This window comes from Mastigoproctus giganteus, chromosome 4, assembly GCF_048544385.1.
Source record: "Mastigoproctus giganteus isolate SK-2022 chromosome 4, ASM4854438v1, whole genome shotgun sequence".
In the NCBI taxonomy this organism is placed as follows: Eukaryota; Metazoa; Arthropoda; class Arachnida; order Uropygi; family Thelyphonidae; genus Mastigoproctus; species Mastigoproctus giganteus.
This window is the reverse complement of record NC_143578.1, coordinates 217,940,322-217,961,653: the sequence shown is the minus strand read 5'-3', so window position 1 is coordinate 217,961,653 and position 21,332 is coordinate 217,940,322. Positions and strand designations below refer to the sequence as shown.

The following is a 21,332-nucleotide window of genomic DNA, read 5'->3' as shown; positions in this document are numbered from 1 at the left end:
CCATTTGGGATTAAAGTTTTAGTCTGCAGGTGATAATAAGGAAGGTAAGCTATTCTGTAGTGTGAAGGTTTCTAATGATCTCATACTGATTTGCTTTATGAATAGTTCTGTTTCTGTAAATGATTCTGAGATGTGTAAGTTGGATGGTGTGCAGGATAATGATTAATACAGTAAAATCTTGTTACTATCTTTTTATCTTTTTAACAAAAATTTTGCTGCAATGAAAATTTTTCTGTCTCAGTTGACTTCCCTTATTAGTAGTGCTTTGTCAGTCTTATTTGAATGAAATAGTTTTGACAAAAAATTCAACACTGAATTTTTTCAAACTCCATCTATTCCTAAAATGCATTGGTTTACAATGAAAAAACTTTATTGAAAATTTATGAATAGCACTGTGTAGCCCATATTGTAAATACACCAGTAGGAGCATTTGCTTGAAACAAAAAAATAAAATATTAAGATGCAGCAGCAGAGTTCACTATCACATACTATACTGTGTTTTGCACTTTTTTGGAAATATTTAAGATATGTGATGGTAAATTTCAGTATTAGTATTTGCTTTTTTTTTTTTTTTTATAAAAAAACAATTTTAAAAATCATCAAATAGAAGAAAAAAATAAGTATAAATATTTAAGTATTTTGTTCTAGAAATATTCCGTAAGCAGCTCATTCAATCAGAAGAAATAATGGCAGAACTAGTAATAAAATTGAACATAGTGTAATCTGAAACAACGCACTTTCAAATGAACTAAAGCTGAATTTTCATATTGATGCAGAGGGACGAAGGGTTAAACATCATTTGAGTTAAACATCAAAAATAAAAATTGACATATTAATATGTAAAATGTAGAAATAGATTCTGTCTGCTGTACCATAATTCTCAATGTACGGTATCTTATAATTCTTTCAAAATGATACTCTGTAAACAAAATATTTTCACCCTTATAGTATACATATTTAATCATTTTATTTATTATTGGTTTTAAAGTTGTTTTTTAAGTAAAATAAACCAGAAATCCCTATCTCTGTACATTATAAGAGTGTGGCAGAATTTATTTAAACAAATAATGATTCTATGGAAATAATATCTGGTGATATTCATTAAAACGAAATGATTCATTTTAACAGACTTGTTATTATCATTATTAGTAGTGACAAATGATTCAAGAAAGCAAGCTTATTCAGCATCTGCCAAAAAAAAAGTTACTTAATGTATAATAGTCATTACTCTTCTGATGTACTTTTAAGTCTCTTTTCTCTTTATATATATATATATACACACACACACAGCAATACCCCACATAGCACTGATAATTGGTACCGAAACTGTTCCATGTTATGTGAAACCGTGCTTTGGTGGTGCCTCTGTAGCCGGGTGGGAAGGGGAGCATCAGTTCGTAACACACGCTTCTTGATTAGACCGGTGTTCGATCCCGTAACCACCAAATACGGAGGATGCAGAAAGGTCAGGCAATGACCACCGCATATTCTCGGAGCAATATGGCCTTAGTTGCTAATGCTCCTAAAAACCAAATAACAAACAAGCTGATTGAGGTATAATTATAATGGGTGTTTTAATTGAATACGTACCAGAGAAACAGTCTATAAACAAATTATAATAAATCTATAAACAATTTTGCACTTGATAGCCAATTAAAAGATTTGAAATAAAAAATATCACAAAAATTTTATTAATGAAAAGGTAACATCATGAGAGATGAGAAACCAGCTTTATTGTTTATTTAGGTATTTCAATAATAATGTTTGGTGAAGTCGTTTTTTTTTCCTTTTTCTCGGGGTACAGTCTTTGTAGCATCAAATCCCATCTTGTAAAATTTGCCATATCTTGATGTTAATTCAACATTCAGATCTCCATTCATAATCGCTTCGCAGGCCATGTCAGTCCCTCAGAAAACTTTAGCATTAGCATTAGTAGAGGCATTTGATGCAAGAAAGCAAGCTTATGCAGCATCAGCCAAAAAAAAAAAAAAAAAAAAACCACTTCCACTTCACTCCTCCTCTGTTCGTTCAAAATACCTGTCCAGCTGAGCCTTAAACTTATTTAGGCTATCAACTTCCACGACAAGGGATGTAAGTCTGTTCCACCAACCAACCACCCGCTGGCTAAAGGCAAATTTCCGCACGTCTATCCTACATCTGTCTTTCCTCAGTTTGAATTTATGCCCTCTCAGGTGATTATTCTGAGTGAGAGGAAGAATCCCATCAGCATTGAGCATGCTCAAACCATTCAAGGCCTTATAAACCTCTATCAGATCACCTCGCTGGTGCCTAGTCTCCAGACACTGTAATTTGCAAAACTTAAGCCTTTCTTCGTAAGAGCACCCCTTTGTTCCATTCACTAATCTTGTTGCCCTTCTCTGTACTCGTTCCAGCAGCTCTACATCCTTCTTGAAATGAGACCTCCAGACCTGTATACAGTACTCTAGGTGTGGCCTGACCATTGCCTTATACAATGGAATAATCACCTCCTTATCCCTGCTAGAAAAATTCCTATATATCATTGACAATACACCATGAGCTACTCTTGCAGCCCGTCTGCACTGCTCAGAGAACTTCATATCTGCCTGCACAACCACCCCCAGGTCCCTTTCATTCTCTACCACTGTCAGTGTAGTACCACAGAGTTGATACGTTGCTCTGTGGTTGCTGTTTCCCATGTGTAGTACTTTACATTTGTCAATGTTAAACTTCATTTGCCACCTCTCAGCCCATCTGCTCAACCTTTCCAGATCCTGTTGCAGCAGCATAGTGTCAGTAGTGTCCTTGACAACCCTGCCTACCTTTGTATCGTCTGCAAACTTCGACGTTAAGCTTGATATACCCTCATCAATATCATTTATGAATACAGAAAACAATAATGGACCCAACACTGAACCCTGAGGGACTCCACTAATAACATTAGTCCACGATGAGCAGTGTCCATTGATTACCACTCTCTGTCTTTACCCCCTCAGCCACCCCTTTATCCACAGCAGCAATTTGCCTCCAATGCCACACTGCTCCAATTTGTGCAGCAGTCGTCCATGTGCAACAGTATCAAAAGCCTTTCTAAGATCCAAGTATATAATATCAAAGTTATTCCCTGCATCCAGTTCCTTTGTGACTGCATCATAGTATCCAATCAAATTGGTCAGGCATGACTTCCCCTTAACAAAACAATGCTGTGTCCGAGCTATAGCTGAAGTCTTGTCTAAATGATCCTGCAGTGCTTCTTTAATCTGTGCCTCCATTAATTTTCCTGGAACAGAAGTTAAACTCACAGGTCTATAATTACTTGTGTCAGCCTTTGATCCTCCTTTGTGAATTGGGGTGACATTTGCACATCTCCAGTCTGTGAGTACCTCCCCTGAGTCCAAGGAAGCTCTCATAATTATGGCTAAGGGTTTGCTTACTTCCTTTGCTGCCTCCTTTAATATAACTGGATAGATCCCATCCACCCCGGGTGCCTTTCTTGTGTTTATCTTCAACAATTTCTCCTCCACTTTACTCTCAGTTATTACAAGATTCTCTAGCTTACTGCTAGAGTTGAATACACCTCTGGCTTTCCCCTTGCTAAATAACTCCTCATGTGTGAATGTCGATGCAAAATATTCATTTAGTTTGTTAGCTACCTGAGCAGGATCATCAACAGTTGACCCATCGATATCAAGTGGACCAATCTGATTCATCCCCTTCCTTCTAGAGTTTACATAAGTAAAGAACTCTTTGCTGTTTTTCTTTGCATCCCTTGCCAAAGATTTCTCATAATCTGCCTTCGCCTGCCTAACCTCCTTTGTAACTTGGTTACAGATCAACTTGTATCTATCATAGGCTTCTATGTCATGTGTTAATTTGTATGTAAATCTTTGAATAAATCCCATGCATGTTTCTTCTCTGCCATATGCCTCATCAGTTCATCTGACATCCATTTAGGCCGAAACCTTGAACAATATTTCTTAGTTGGTATGTAAAGCCTAGTAGCTTCCAAGATAAGTTCTTTGAATGCTTCCCATTTTGCATTTGCTGCTGGTAACATCATCAGTTGGTCCCACTGTATAGAATTTAAATACTGTCTCAGTCTATCATAGTCGCCTTTACGAAAGCAATAACCCTTCCCTTTACCCCTAATGGTAGTTACCTCTTTGAGTAAATCCCACTTCAGCACCCTGTGATCACTGCCACCTAGTGGTTCATTTATCTGCAGATTCTTAATGCATGAAGAATCACTGCTGATAATCAAACCAAGAGTATTCCTCCCTCTAGTTGCCTCCTGAACATGCTGATGTAGAAAACAATCATCCAATAAATCCACAAAAGCCTTGCTAGTGTGTGAATGACCAGCCCCCAAATTCCAGTCAATATCTGGGAAATTAAAATCTCCCATTATAAGACTCTCTGATTTACTGGCCCACTCTATTTCCTTGTACAGTTTCTTATTATACTCATCAGAGTCATTAGGCCTATAGCACACTCCTACTCTCAATGTTGATCTCCCAATGCTTATGTCACACCAAACTGACTTGACACTGCACTGTCCAGCGATGTCCACTGGCTTCACTTCCTTGGATTTTATGTATTTCTTAACTAATAGCATAACCCCTCCTCCCTTCCTATCCAGTCTATCCTTTCTGTAGACGTTGTACTCCCCAAATTCCAGTTCTGCATTCCTTATATCTGTGTGGCACCAAGTCTCTGATATCCCAACAATATCTGCCTTTGATGTTTTGAGCAATACCTCAAATTCATCAAATTTATTTACTAAACTCCTATCATTGGTGTACACGCAAGTATACATGCACCTATTTCTATTCTTAGCTACCCTAACACAACCCATGTGTTTACTTGTACCGCAATGACTCCCGGCAGTCTCTGAAATATCCTGCATCTTGTTTTTTAGGCTTCTGCTCATTCCAATAGAAGCAGTGCAAGAATCTCTTTCACCTCTGCCAGTGGCTACTGTTAATCTATTCGTCTTTGTCTCCCCCCAAGCTAGCAGTTTTCCGACCCACCTAACACTGCCTCGATAGCATCAGCAAATATTCTTGCACCCTTTCTATTTAAGTGTATCCCATCCCTGTAGAAGCAATCTCTCCGGTTAACAAGTACAGTCCAGGCTGAAAAAAATTTTACCCCTTGAGCCTTGCACAATCTTTCCAGGGCCGAATTGATCGACAAGGCTCTCATCATATACTCCCTCCTATCATGTCTGGGCAGAATTGCAGACACTTTCAAATTCAACCGTATTTCACGGCTTTTTTTCAACAGTGACCTGTACTTGTTAAGCAATTCTGCCGGTCTCCTACTCTTGATATCATTAGTGCCAATGTGTACAACTATATCAACTTTTGTGCCCTTAAAAGATGATATCTGCTCTACAACGTCATCAACCTTTGCCCCTGGCAGACATACCCTGGTCCTGTTCCACCTATCCTTTTTACAAAGCATGTTCCCCGTTTCCCTGACAATAGAGTCACCAACAATTACTAGTTCCTTTGGGACCAGCGCATTCTGCCTTGGGGGTTGCCGCTGTGTTGCGCGACGACCAAGTGCAAGCTCTGGCGTTGATGTGGGCAGCTGAGAGATTGATGGGCCCCTCAATTTAGTTCCTTCGAGGGCATCCACCCTGTCCTTCAAGCTCTCATATAGGCTCATAAGAATGCTGAGTTGTTGCCTGATTTCGATACACTCCTTGTATCGCGCACACACAAAGACATCTCCCATGGCAATATCATATCCCGTACCTGAATGGGACAAACATTATGCAAGCTGTGCATTTTAGAAGGCTGTGATTCAGAAGGCAATTGCCCCCCTCGGTTCTCCTCTGAGCCACAGCACTTCCATTAGCCTGAGCCTTTTGTTTTGCTGCTCTGGTCTGAGTCATGATTTCTTTTAATTTAAATAAAATTTCAATTTCAGTTTATAACCCTAACTTATCTCCCAACACAGTTATAACGGGATATATATTTTTTAGTGTCAAGTATTAATTATCTCCGAGTTCCCTTTATATAACTTCCGTATCAGTTATGTATTAATTAATTATGTTACGTTTGTAATATAAGTCGGTATATGTATTTAGTTAAAAGTACGATTTAAATGCCAACGAAGTTCAACAGGTTTAATAGATTTTACCGATCACTGAAAATATTATAACCTATACTATACTAACGCTATCTAGGTTCGATATATAACGATCGTATGACAAAGACAAAGACGGTAAGTTACGAACGGTAATCTGTGGACACTTAAGTATTAATTAACTTTCAAATCTCGCTGTCTCAATTCAGAATAAACTAACGATCCTTACTAGGTCTATAAGCTACTTACAAAAAATAATTTGATGTAAAAATTATTCAATAAGCGGCTAAATATGGCTAAAAAAAAACTTCTCGTTCAGCGGAGTTGCGACTTGTAACATGTGGATACCCTTACCGATTGGCTGAAACAAGAAGAAGAAATGAATCACTTATAAGTTTATCAAGTGGAAATCTGCTGTACACCAATGGAAACAGTGAAAGGAGTGAAGGTGGAGTTGGGTTTCTGGTCCATAAAGATTTTAAAAACAACATTTTGGAATTCAAAAGTACATCACCAATGGTGTCAAGATTAATACTCAAGATTTCTAAGAGGTACAAGCTAAAGATTATAATGATTTATGCACCAACATCGAGCCATGATGATGAAGAGGTTGAAGAAATGTACACTGAAATTGAGAGTCTTCTAGATGAGCAGAAAACCCACTACACTATTATTATGGGGGACTTCAATGCTAAGGTTGGAAAAAGGCAAAACAGTGCAGAAAGAGGAACTATAGGAAATTTTGGAATTGGTGAAAGAAATAAAAGAGGTGAAAGACTTGTGGAATTTGCAGAATCTCAAGGAATGTCAGTAATGAACACTTTTTTCAAGAAAAGGGTGAACAGAAAGTGGACATGGAAGAGTCCAAATGGATTAACAACTAATGAAATCGACTTCATCCTCACTAACAGAATATATATTGTGAATGATGTTACCGTCCTGAATAAGGTAAATGTTGGAAGTGATGCCGACCGGGCTAGCCGAGTGGGTAAAGTACCTGCCCGGCAACCCAAAGGTCGCGGGTTCGATTCCCGCCTCGGGCTTGGATCAAAGTACTGCAAAAACCTTGGGAGGTGCAATATGGCCACAGAAGCCGATGCGCCAACAACTACCAAATCAAAAAAAAAAAAAAAAAAAAAAAGTTGGAAGTGATCACAGAATGGTAAGATGTACACTTGATATAGATGTAGTAAAGGAAAAAACTGACTCGAGTAAATAATACAAAGGTCTTTGAAATAACAGAGGAGGAGAAAAGGCAGTATGTACTGGAACTTAAGAACAAGTTTGAGCTTCTGCAGACTGCTCAGGACCAAGATATCGACGAGGAATATTACAACTTTCTGAAAGTGATAAAGCCCAAGAAACCTATAGGGAAACAGAAATCCAAAGAAGAAAAAATTAGTCAAGAAACACTTGTCATGATGAACCAAAGACGACAAATGAAGAGCAAGAAAAACACTGACAGGGAGAAAATTGAGTATATTGAGTTATGCAAAGCCATTAGAAAGAGACTCAGAGAGGACATAAGAAGATTTAACACAAGAAAAGTAGAACAAGCATTAAGGGAAAACAAAGGATTTAAATCAGCAACCATGAGCAGTAATATAGAAAGACAAATGATACTGAAACTGAAGAATAGCAATGGTGTACTTATAAACAGCAGAGAAGGCATAATTCAAATAGCAGAAGACTACTATAGAGAATTATACAAGGAGCAAGGGAATGATGCCAGCAGTGGGGAAGATGGATTGGAAATTAGCAACACATATGACATACCCCATATTCTTCCTGATGAGGTAGAACATGCATTGAAGAAAATGAAGAATCAGAAAGCCCCGGAGGAAGATGAAGTTACTGTAGAATTGTTAAAATTGGGAGGAAGAGACATAACACAAAAACTGGCAAGGCTCTTCACAAAGTGCATTCGAAAAGGTGTGATGCCTAAGCAGTGGAATAATGCAATCATAGTTTTGCTGCATAAGAAAGGAGATAAATCAGAAATTGGAAATTATAGACCAATTAGCTTGTTATCCCAAATCTACAAGTTGTTCACAAGGGTCATTACTAACAGATTAGAAAGAATACTTGATGAGAATCAACCGAAAGAGCAAGCTGGCTTTAGGACAGGATTCTCAACTATGGATCACCTTCACGTAATATCACAGCTAATGGAGAAAGCAAATGAATATAAAACACCATTATGCCTGGCATTTGTGGATTATGAAAAGGCATTTGACTCCATACAGCATAAGGCAATGTTTCGGGCACTAGAAAGACAAGGCATAGATACTCCATATATTATGATTTTGAAGAAAATATATGAGAGTGCTACATCCTTTATTAGACTAGACAAAGACAGTAGGAAATTTAAAATCGAGAAAGGAGTTCGACAAGGAGACACAATATCTCCGAAGCTGTTTACTGCTGCCCTTGAGGAAGCTTTCAGAAGATTACACTGGTCGCAGAAAGGAGTCAATGTGAACGGAGAGTACCTAAACCATTTACGATTTGCAGATGACATTGTGGTCATAAGCCACGATCCCAAAGAATTAGAGGAAAATCTTAATCAGTTATGCACAGTTAGTAAGGATTTTGGACTAAAGATGAATATGGCTAAAACAAAAGTAATGATGAACAAGTATGCCACAGAAAGGGAAATAATGATTGAAGGAGCAGTAATTGAAAAGGTGGAGTCATATACTTATCTGGGACAAGTTATTAGCTGTAATAATGATAAATGGCTGGAAGTCAAGAGAAGAATAAATTTTGGATGGATAGCATTCAGGAAATATAGTCACATACTGAAGAGCAATATCCCAGTTTGTCTGAAACGTAAAATAATGAATCAATGTATACTCCCCACCATGACTTATGGAAGTGAAACTTGGGCACTCACCAAAAGAATGGAAGAGAAGCTAAGAACTACACAGCGAAGAATGGAACGAATTATATTGGGAATCAGACTGTTAGATAAGAAGAGAAACACATGGATTAGGCAGCAAACTCAAGTAAAGGACATTCTTATCAAAACTAAAGACTAAAATGGTCTTGGGCAGGACACATAGCTCGAAGACATGATGACAGATGGACTAAGAAAATAACAGAATGGTACCCAAGAGGAGCTAGAAGAAAACCTGGAAGACAAAGGCGGAGATGGATAGATGAAATTCATGAGTTTTTGAGTAGTAAATGGATGGCCAGTGCTCAAAACAGAAGGAACTGGAAAGTTGCTGGAGAGGCCTTCATCCTGCAGTGGATTGAAAATGGCTGATGATGATGATGACCCTTACCGATACTTTTATGCAATTGCAAGGCCGAGTAAAGAATAAGTACACCAAATTAATCAGAAAATCACAAAATAATGCTATACTACTAAATTAAAATCAAAAGTTTTAGAAAAACAATAATTTCAAATCAATAAATAATAAAAATCCACTTAGCGGCTTTGAACACGTCTGGCCCCTACTAGCCTCGTCAGCTACTCAACTTTCTCCAATTCTTCTGTTTAAAATTCTTTTGGTGCCACTTAAGCATTATCCACTTCACAACTGTTTCCTCTTCATATTCAGTTTGCTTGTCAATTTCAAGGAGAGTTGAATCATCTAAGTCATTTGCATGTGAGTCAGTACAGTCATATACATTTGGCAGTGTCCCAAGTATTTTCCAATCTTCACAATGTCTTTAGCAATTGTCTGAATTTGTGATTAAAAACCAATGAAATCATTTGCCAAATGGGATAAAATATACTGCCAAACAGAACACATGTTGTTGGCAGTGATTTCTAGCCAAGACAAATATATTTTTGATTGTATTTTAAGGAGTAAAAAATAAATTGTGAAATGAAAAGTTTGAAAAGCTATCACATCGTCTCGTCAGGATGGAATTAAAAATACTGAACACTTGCACATTGCCGCTGACTGCCTGAGGGGAGCTATTGGCACAGGTGCATGTGATACAATAGAGTTGGCACTGAAGCATATATGTACATGTACCTTAGCTACAACAATGCAGAATATCTGTAGAGTACATGTCTAGGATATTGAATGAGTTTTAATACATACAGTAAATTTTCGACTTAAACTTAACTGAAAACCGTGTTATAGTGAAACCTGTGCTGTTTGAAGCCATGCTAAGTGAGGTATTGCTGTACCTTGCTTAGTGACATAGTGTTTGAGTCTTACATAACAATCTATGTATTTATTTTTTCCATACAAATTGTATGAAAAAAAGAAATAATAATTATTGGATTTCTATTAGTCCAATTTGAATGAAATTTGGAGTGGGTTGACAAATACTTTTAAAATGCCTAAACATAACATTTCTTGAAAATTTGTCCACTGAGAGTCTCTCTGTTACCTACCGACAGACAAGCGGGCAGCGAAGACAATAAGTTCATATGCACGTAAAAAAAAAAAAAAAAAAAAAAAAAAAAACGCTATCTGCTTCATTTGCCCATTCCTTTTAAATATTGGTCCAATCCTCCTTTAAATTTATTTGGGCTACCCACTTCCACAACCCCAGATGTAAATTTGTTCCAGCAATCAATTAATCTCTAGCTGATTTCTGACAACTATCCTGCAACTATCCTTTTCCAATTTAATTTTTGTCCTCTTATGTATATGTGCTATCAGAATTTAATTTACTTAACCCATTTAAAGTTTTAAACACTTTAATCAAGTCTTCTAGTAGGTGCCAAGTTTCTAGACCATTTAATTTCCAAAACTGAACTCTTTCTTGCTAAGAGTACCCTTCTTTTTTGTTTCCCTGACTGATTGTGTTGCTCTTCTCTGCACCTGTTTCAATGAATCCACCTGCACCTATTTCAATAAAATGAGGCTTCCATACCTAATACAAAGTACTCAAGATGCAGCCTAACCATTTTCTTGTACAACAGAATAATCACCTCCTTGTCCCTGTTGGCAAAATTCTTGTATATTAAGGACAGTTCTTATGGGATTCTGACAGAACCCCCATAAGAGCTGTCCTAGCAGCCAGTTTGTGCTGCTCAGAAAAATTCATCTTGGGCAGTACAGTACAGTTACCCCTAGGTCTTTTTCACTTTTAACCTTGAGTGTGTGATACCACACAGATGGTTTGTTATTCTGTGTTGTTTTATTATTCTATCGAAATGCAGTATCTTGCATTTATTATTAAACCTCAATTGCTGCCCTTCAGCCCATATGCCTAATTTATCCAGGTCTTGTTGGAGTAGTATACCCTGATTACTGTACTTGACTACTATACCCAGCTTTCTATTATCAGCAGAATTAGGTATTAAACCTTATGCCTTCATTAATATCATTAATAAATATTGAAAAATTAAGGGAAACCACACTAACTCTGAGGAACCCACTCATAATATTAGTCTATGAAGAGTAGTGACCATTAATAATCACTCTGTCTTGTGCCACTCAACCATCCCTTTAGTCATAGCAGTGACTTGCCCCAATTTGTACAGCAGTTGTTCAGCAGTGTACTGGTATTATAGACTTTACTGAAATGTAAGTATATGATGTCAAAATTATTTTTCACATTCAATTCCTTTATGACTGCTTCATAGTTAGCCATGGCAGCAACCTTATCAGGCTAATCAAATTGGTCAGAAAAGACCTCCCTTTTTAACAAATCCAATCTCTGATTGCCATATAAATGCATTACTTTTAAGATGATCCTGCATTAATTTGTTAATCACTCCATTATTTTTCTCTGTTGCAGATATGAAACTTGCAGATACTTACTTGTTGTAATTACTTGCTGTGCCCTTTGATCTCCTTAATGAATAGAAGAACCATTTGCACATCTGATATACTTTTAAGTCTCTTTTCTCTTTATACAGCAATACCTCGCTTAGCATGGCTTCAAACAGCATGGGTTTCACTATAACACACTTTTCAATTAAGTTTTTAAGTCAAAAATTTACTGTACTTATTAAAACTCATTCAATAGCCTAGACACATACTCTATATATATGCTGCATTGTCGTAGCCTAGGTACGGTACAATATGCTGCGGTGCCAACTCTATTGTCTCACATGCACATGTGACAATAGCTCCCCTCAGGCAGTCAGCTGCAACGTGCAACAGTGTTTAGTATTCTTAATTTCATCTTGTTTTTGAGAAGACATGACAGCTTTTCAAACCTTTCACTTCACATTTTTTTTACCCCTTTAAATACGATCGAAAATATATCTGCATCTTGGCTAGAAATCACTGCCAACAACATGTATTCTTTTGGCAGCATGTTTTGCCCCATTTGGTAAATGATTTCACTGGTTTTGAATCGCAAGTTCAGACAACTGCCAATGACATTGTGAAGATTGGAAAAGACTTGAGATTCAAAACTTTGGACACAGTGTGTGTGACTGCATTGACTTGCATGCAAGTGACTTAGATGGTGCAACTCCTCGAAACTGATGAGCAAACTGCATGTGAAGAAGAGAAAAACAATTCTGAATTGGCATAAAAAGTATTTTCAACAGAAGATTGGAGAAAGTTTTTCGGGGGGTTGACATGGCCTGCGAGGCGATTATGAATGGAGATTCGAATGTTGAACCCATCAAGATATGGCAAATTTTACAAGATGGGATTTGATGCTACAAAGACTTGAACGCCAAGAAAAAGAAAAGACAACTTCACCAGACTTCATTATTGAAATACCTAAATTAAGAACCACCTTTTTTAAAGCTTTTTTTCTCGTCTCTCATGATGTTACCTTTTCATTAAAAAAATTTTTGCAATTTTTTTTTATTTAAAATCTTTTAATTGGCTATCAAGCAAATTGTTTATAGGTTTATTTATAGACTGTTTCTCTGGTATGCATTCAGTTAAAAGTCATTATAATTATACCTAAATTAGCACAGTTTCACATTACATGGAATAGTTTTGGTACTAATTATCAGTGTTATGTGGGGTATTGCTGTATATATATATATATATATATACATATATATCCTATTCTATTATCTAGTAGGACATCACTATAGACATGTTAGTTTAACTTGTGTTCTGGGGAAAATAATGGAATCACTGGCTAAAGAAGCATTGCAGGATCAACTAGATCATCTAATCTATCAGGACTCAATGCCAGAGCTCACTCGTGGGCATCAGGCAACACAGCAGTAATCTCCAAGGCAGAATGTGCTGGTCCCACAGGAGTTAGTTATTGTTGGTGACTCTGTTGTCAGGGAGACGGGGAATATATTGTGTAAAAAGGATAGATGGAATAGGACCAGGATATGTCTGCCAGGGGCAAAAGTTGATGATGTTGTAAAGCATATATCATCTTTTAAGGGCACAAAAGGTGATATTGTTGTACACATTTGCACCAATGACATTAAGAGTAGGAGATCTGCAGATTTACTTAACAAGTACAGGTCAATGTTGCAAAAAAGTTGTGAGTTAGGGTTAAATTTGAAAGTGTCTGCAATTCTGCCCAGACATGATAAGAGGAAGTAAATGATGAGAGCCTTGTCAATCAATTTGGCAAGGGATAGAATTTTTTTTCAGTGTGGTCTGTGCTTGTTAACAGGAGAGACTGCTTCTACAGGGAAGGGATACACTTAAATAGAAAGGGTGCAAGCATATTTGCTGATGCTATTGAGGCAGTGTTAGGTGGGTTGGAAAACTGCTAGCTTGGAGGATTCACAGACTGAAAGGTTAAAAGTAGCTGCAGGCAGAGGTGAAGGTGATTCTTGCATTACTTCTATTAGAATAAGCAGCGGCCTAGAGCAAGGGGTACTGGGGGTTTCAGGGACTGATGGCAGTCGTGAAACAGGTGGGTATATGGGATGTGTTAGGGTAACTAAGAATGAGAATGGGTGCACGTATACAAATGCTAGAAGTATAGTAAATAAATTTGATGAATTTGAAGTGTTGGTCAATTCATCAAAGGCAGATATTGTTGGGATATCAGAGACGTAGTGTCACACAGATATTAGGAATGCAGAATTGGAGAGTACAATCTGTACAGAAAGGATAGACAGGATAGAAAGGAAGGAGATGTTATGCTGTTAATTAAGAAAAACATAAAATCAAAAGAAGTCCATCCAGTTGATATAGATGAACAGCAGTGCACTGTTGAGTCAGTTTGGTGTGACATAAGCACTGCGAAAGCAAAAATAAGAGTAGGAGTGTGTTATAGGCCTAATGACTTGAATGAGTACAATGCACAATTGTACAGAAAAATAGAGTGGACTAGTATTTCAGAATGTCTTATAATAGGGGATTTTAACTTCCCAGATATTGACTGGAACTTGTAGATTGGTCACTCGCACACTAGTAAGACTTTAGTGGATTTATTGGATAATTGTTTTCTGCAGCATCATGTTTGAGACACAACCAGAGAGGGTAATACTCTTGATCTGGTTATCAGCAGTGATCATTTGTGTATTAAGAATTTGCAGATAAAGGAACCACTAGGTGGCAGTGATCACAGTGTACTGATGTGAGATTTACTTAAAGATATAATTACCATCAGGGGCAAAGGAAAGGGTTTTTGCTTCCATAAAGGTGAGTACAGTGGTCTCAGACAGTTTTTTTAAATTCTGTACAGTGGTATCAACTGATGATGTTACCAACAGCAAATTCTAAGTGGAAAGCATTCAAGGAATTAATCATGGAAGCTACTAAAACTTTCATACCTATTAAGAAATATTGTTCAAGGTTTAGGCCTAAATGATTATCAAATGAACTGATGAGACTCGTGACAGAGAAGAAAAATGCATGGGATGCATATAAATTATCAGGCGACACAGAAGCCTATGGCAGATATAAGCTAGTCTTTAATTAAGTCACAAAGGAGGTTAGGCAGGCGAAGGCAGATTACCAGAAACCTTTGGCAAAGGATGCTAAGAAAAACAGCAAGGATTTCTTTACTTATATAAACTCTAAAAGAAAGGGAATGAATCTGATTGGTCCACTTGATATCGATGGTTTGACTGTTGATGATCGACTGTTGTTGATGCAAAATACTCATTCAGCAAAGAAACTGAATGAGTATTTTGCATCTACATTCACACAGGAGGAGTTATTAAGATTTGAAAATGACAGAAGGTTATAAAATTGTATCAGGGTGCTTAATGATTTTGTAATAATTGAGAGCAAAGTGGAGAAGCAATTGTTGAAGTTAAACATAAGAAAGGCACCTGGGGTGGATGGGATCTATCCAGTTATATTAAAGGAGGTGACAAATCAACTAAGCAAACCCTTAGCCATAATTATGAGAGATCAGGGGAGGTTCCCATGGACTGGAGATGTGCAAATGTATCCCCAATTCACAAAGGGGGATCGAAGGGTGACACGAGTAATTACAGACCAGTTAGTTTAACTTCTGTTCCAGGTAAAATAATAGTCACTGGTTAAAGTTGCATTGCAGGATCATCTAGACAAGACTGCAGCAATAATTCAGACACAGCATTGGTGAAATGTTTGTTAAGGGAAAGTCTTGTCTGACAAATTTTGATTGGTTATTATGATGTGGTTACAAATGAACTGAATGCAAAAAATAATTTTGATATCATATACTTGGATTTCAGGAAAGCTTTCGACACTGTTGCGCATGGAAGACTACTGTGCAAATTGGAGCAGAATGGTATTAAGGGTAAATTGCTACAATGGATAAAAGGATGGTTGAGTGGGAGAAGACAGAGGGTGGTAATCAATGGGTGCTGCTCTTCATGGACTAATGTTATTAGTGGAGTCCCACAGGATTTGGTGTTGGTCCACTGTTGTTTTGTATATTTATCAATGATATTGATGAAGGTATATCAGGCTTAGTGTTGAAGGGTGCAGATAATACAAAGGTTGGCAGAGTTGTTAATGACAGTAATGGCAGTGTGCTACTGCAACAGGATCTAGAAAATTTGGGAAGATGGGCTGAGAAGTGGCAACTAACCTTGACAAATGCAAAGTACTGCATATGGGTAGAAGTAACCCCAGAGAAAAGTACCAACTGTGGGGTACTACACTTAAGGTGGTAGAAAATGAAAAAGACCTGGGAGTAATTGTGCAGTCAGATATGAAGTTTTCTGAGCAATGCAGACATGCTGCCAGGGCAGGTCATGGGGTTTTGTCATTGATATATAGGAATTTTGCTATCAGGGAAAAGGAGGTGATTGTCCCTCTGTATAAGGCAATGGTCAGGCCACACCTTAAGTACTGCTTACAGGTCTTGAGGCCTCATTTTAGGAAGGATGTAGATTTGCTTCAGCATGTACAGAGAAGGGCAACAAGATTGGAGAGGGGAATGAAGGGCTCCTCTTACCAAGAGGGGCTTAAGTTCTGCAAATTGCAGTGGCTGGAGACTAGGCACCTGCCTGGTGATCTGATTGAGGTTGTAAGGCCTTGAATGGGTTGAGCATGCTGAATTCTTATGGGATTCTTCCACTTGTTCAGATTACGAACCTAAGAGGGCATAAATTCAAATTAAGAAAAGACAGATGTAGAACAGATGTGTGGAAATTTGCCTTTAGCCAGCGCATGGTTAATTGCTGGAACAAACTTCCATCTGTCGTTGTGGAAGTTGATAGGTTAAATAAATTTAAGGAGAAACTGGACAAACATTTAGAGGGAATGGTTGTGTGAATTTTTTTTTGGCTGATGCTGCCTAAGCTCATACACTTGCTTTCTTGCATCACATGCCACTACTACTACTACCTTACATGAATATCCTAATCTCCTGTCTCGTAGGACCTAATCTGAATGTAAGGTCATACTTATGCCTAAGGATTAGGGTTTGCTTACCTCTTTTGCTGCTTTTTTTAATATAATTTGTTAGATTCCATCAGCATTAGGTGTTTTAGTTACCTTTAGCTTCAGAAATTTCTACTCTCCCCCTCTAGCAGCATGAAATCATTTAGCTCTCAGTTAGAATTAAGTGTACATCCATCCCCACGTGTTTAAATTTCTTTACATGTAAATATAAATGCAAAATAATTATTCAGACTCTCATCAACCTGAACAGGATCTTTATAGTTATTCCATTCATATCGAGAGGACCAATGTGGTTCTTCCCTTTCCTTTTAGTGTTAGCATAAGAAAAGGAAAGATATCTTTGCCACTTTTCTTCACATCCTTAAAAAAAGACTTCTTGTAATCTGCCTTAACATGCCCGACCCCCCCCCCCCTTAGTAACTTGATTTTAAACCAGTTTATACTTATTGTAGGCTTTTCTGGCCTCTATAATCATCTAATGCATTTTTTTTTCACTGCCACTAAGATTCATCAGTTTGTCTGACATATATTTTGGTTTAAATTTTGAACAAAATCTCTTAGTTGTATAAAAAACTTAGTGGCTTCAGTACTTCCCTGAACACCTCCTGTTTAGTATTTTCATTTGTGAACATCAGTTGGTCCCACTGAAAAGAATTTAAAAATTAAGAGCATTGAAATCAAAATTCCTTCCCTGTTTTTGTTGACAATAGTTATATCTTTACATCCGAAATCATTGCTCTGTGACCTTGCCACTTGATGGTTCCTTTTACCTGAAAATTCTTAATGCACGAAGAGTCACTGCTCTTAATCAGATCAAAAGTATTGCCTTTTCTTGTTGCTCTCTATGACATGCTAGCATATAAAATCTAGACGTGTTCTGCTGCTGTGTAAGCAACCAACCCACAAGTTCCAATCACTATCTGGAAAGTTAAAATTCCCCATGAGGCATTCTGATTTGTTGGTTCAGTCTCTTTGTCTGTATACTATATTTATTTGTCTGTTCACTATACTCATCACAAGCATTCAGCCTGTAACATATTCCCACTCTCATTTTTATTTTCCCAGTGTTTACATCATAGAGATTGACTCAGTATTACATTAGCAGCCCATTGTCAATTCAGTGTTACTGTTTTAGATTCTATTTGCTTCTTGATACATTCATTGCTTCCTCACGCAAATATGACATGGAGGGGGAACCACCCTACTTTTTATTTTGGTTTTACAGAAGAAAAACTGGATATTTTTGTTCAGTAACCTTCACCGGAGATTGATTAATTCAGTCATAGTAAGAAGAAAGCCCAAAAATGTCTCTGCCCTTTTCAATTCAGATTAACTCAATCCCATGGGTTTCAATTTTAGGCCAAAAAGGTCATTAGAAAAGTCAGCAGAAAAAGTGTTACCAAAAAGCATAACTCCCTCTCCCCTTCTGCTCTCTGTGCTTCCTGTATATATGTTTGACTCACCATATTCAAATTCTATGTCCTCTCTGTCTGAATAGCATAAAGTTTCTGATAATCCTATAATATCTGTGTTTCAAGACTTAATCAACATCATCAACATAACCAAGACAACCAATGTCATCAAATTTATTTACTGTGTATAAGCAGGTATAAGTGTGCTTCTTTGTGCTCTTAGTAACTCTATTACAGCCCATATATTTTCCTGTCCCATTAGGACATCCAGCAGGCCTTGTAATCACTCCACACCTTGTTTTCCAGGCAGCTGTATATTCCAATGGAAGTGCTTCAAGAATCAGTTTTACTTCTTTTTATGGCTGCCATTAAACAATTAATCTGTGTATCCCCCACTCCTAATACTAGTTGTTTTCCAACCATGTAAAACAATACCTCTTGCTAACAATATTTTAAAGAAGAGCACTTCTTTTAGATGTCCATAAATGTCCAGATACAAAATAAAAAATAACAAACAACTACTTGTTTCTTACCTTCTATTTTGTATTTGGATCATATAGGGACATCCTTTGACATTTCGGTGGAAAACAAAATGTCAAAGTTGGAAATATGATCCTTTTAGAATTCACCAGCACTAATTTTCACTGAAGAAGTAGTGCTTGTGGGTTCTCTATCTTTGTTTTATTTTGTTTATTCTGTTTGTGAAAGTGCTGTCTCTCTAGGTGGACAATTGTGTATTTGCACAAACAAAGTAAAGTATCAGTGACACTTTACTTTGTTTTTGTTTTTATGATTCTTTTTTTAATTTATTGTAGGGTGGCTTGGTACTTAAGTATCAGAATCACATCTTGCCAAGTACAAACCTGATTACCTCATTAATTTGCTGCTTTAATTTCAGGGTAAAATTAGTGTTATTTTTTTCTACAATAGTCTTAGTGACATATCCACATTTTTTCTTAGTAAAGTTTGTAGATAGTTATCACTGCCCAAAACCTTTTAATAGAGATAACTATCTACAAACTATAACTTTACTAAGAAAAATATTTCACTTCTGAATGATTTTATGATTAATATTGTTTTGGAAATATTACTTCATTATTTTTTTTTCTTTGTGTTTTTTAAAAATTAAAAGGATTAGAAAACATTCAAAACTTTTTTTTTTTTTTTTTTTTTGCATTGTGATTTATACAAGTTATCAAATTAAGCACAGTTTTGGTATATTTAACTAGTGAGAAGTTTACCGTTGTATTCATATTTTCTCTTATGAAGTTATCTATATGAGTAATTATATTTTTATTCATTTTAGTTTTATCTTATCCTATGAATCTAAAAATATGCATCATAAATTAGTGTGCACATGGCTTAAAACTGGTTTGAAAATTTTTCATGGTTTCACTTTCTTTTTTCAGAATTGTGACTTATCTGGAAGTGATTTACATGAAGCAAATCTCCGTGGTGCCAACCTTAAGGATACCGCATTTGAACTAATGCTTACACCACTTCACATGTCTCAAGCAATTCGTTAACTTTAAACTCCTGTATATATATCTTAAATACCACCAATTACATGTTTTTTCATTAATTTATTTATGTATTATAATGTTATAAAACCGTTGTTATCCACGTTTTTATTTAAATGAAGCGTACTTATTTGGACAAAAACAGTCTGTCAACTAAAGAAACTTTTTTTGGTATCATATTAATTTAATGTGTGTAAACAAATGTGTAAATAATTACAATTTTTCTCACTGAAATATAATAATTAATATAGTAGTAGTGGCAGTGTGAACTATCTTGAACTCCTGTATTGTATTTGAATATTCTTGAATATTAGTATATGAACATTTGTTCCTCAAGATACATACATGTGCACACTTAACCTCTTCTCATAATAAGGGTACTAATATTATTTTTTAGCAGCATTATTATTACAATTTACTACATTGATCCAAAGAACCAACGTAAAATATCCAAACCAGCAACCTCTGGACTTGGCATTTGTCCGCTTTGAGTTTTGTCCAGATTTTAAAAAACATGATTGGTAAAAATCCAAAGAATCCATGTAAATAGAGGCTCTGTCAGTGGCTTGCTATGTCAGTAGCATTGGGTGCCTATTTATCTAGATGATTAACTTATTTATTAACTGTAAATATTTTATTCATATTTATTCTTTTATCCCCTTTGGTTACTGGTTTAAATTTTGAAATTAGAAGCTTGTAATAGAGAAACTTGGGCACAACAGAATTGCCAAGTGATGGCCTATAAAATCACTTTGATAAAGTTCCATTAAAAAAAATCAAGTTCTGTTGATTTCAGTTTGTCATATGAAGACTAAGTTCTGTCAATCTTTCTCAATTGTGAACTTCTCAATCCCTTATTTTACTGACAACACATCCCATATATGGGAAAGTAACATATTGACAAGTTCTGCTGTCAGCAAAGCAGGCTACTGATGTTTTCTTTTTTACATATCTTACCAGTTAATGCTCTTCATACAGCTTATCAATTGTTTGGGAGGTTTGGGTATAATAAGCTGTATGAACAATGTTAAATACAATATGAAATACAATGTTAAATACAGTATGAAAATTTTAGTAACAGTTTTATTTACTCACAAAATTGTATTTTTATTTTACTCCTTAAGTACTGATGAAATATACATAATATAAGTTTCTTAATTTCCTTGCTGTAAGTAATTAGGAGTTGAAGATCTGGTTGGGGCTGGACTGCTGATGATATTTCTCTATTATGCACTCAGTGAGCAAATGAACACATTTTTGTGGTCAGTGGTTTTCTGTTGTGATCTTTTAAATTGGAGCATTTCCTTACAGTGGTCAAAAATTAGCTGGCCACCAAAAATAGCATTAGTATTAGTAGAGGCATATGATGCAAGAAAGAAAGCTTATGCAGCATCAGTCAAAAAAAAAAAAAACCCCTCCCATTTCACCCCCTCCATTCATTCCAAATGCCTGTCCACATCAGCCTTAACTTTATTTAGGCTATCAACTTCCACAACAAAATATCTGTTCTTCAAAAGTCTGTTCCATCAATCAACTACCTGGTGGCTAAAGGCAAATTTCTGCACATCTATTCTACAACTGTCTTTCCTCAATTTGAATCTGTGCCCCCCCTCAGG

At 36.5% G+C, this 21,332-nt stretch overlaps 1 protein-coding gene across 2 annotated transcripts in view; it reads left to right on the top strand.

Moving 5' to 3' along the window:
* Positions 1-19,838, top strand: part of LOC150087408 (BTB/POZ domain-containing protein KCTD9) — a 100,610-nt gene extending 80,772 nt beyond the window's left edge. For both annotated transcript variants that reach the window (XM_090372048.1, XM_090372049.1), the window contains exon 11: positions 19,606-19,838. In XM_090372048.1, the coding sequence (XP_090228174.1) occupies positions 19,606-19,722 (117 nt within the window). In that variant the 3' untranslated portion in view covers positions 19,723-19,838. The remainder of the gene's footprint in view (positions 1-19,605) is intronic.
* The last annotated feature ends 1,494 nt before the right edge of the window (positions 19,839-21,332 follow it).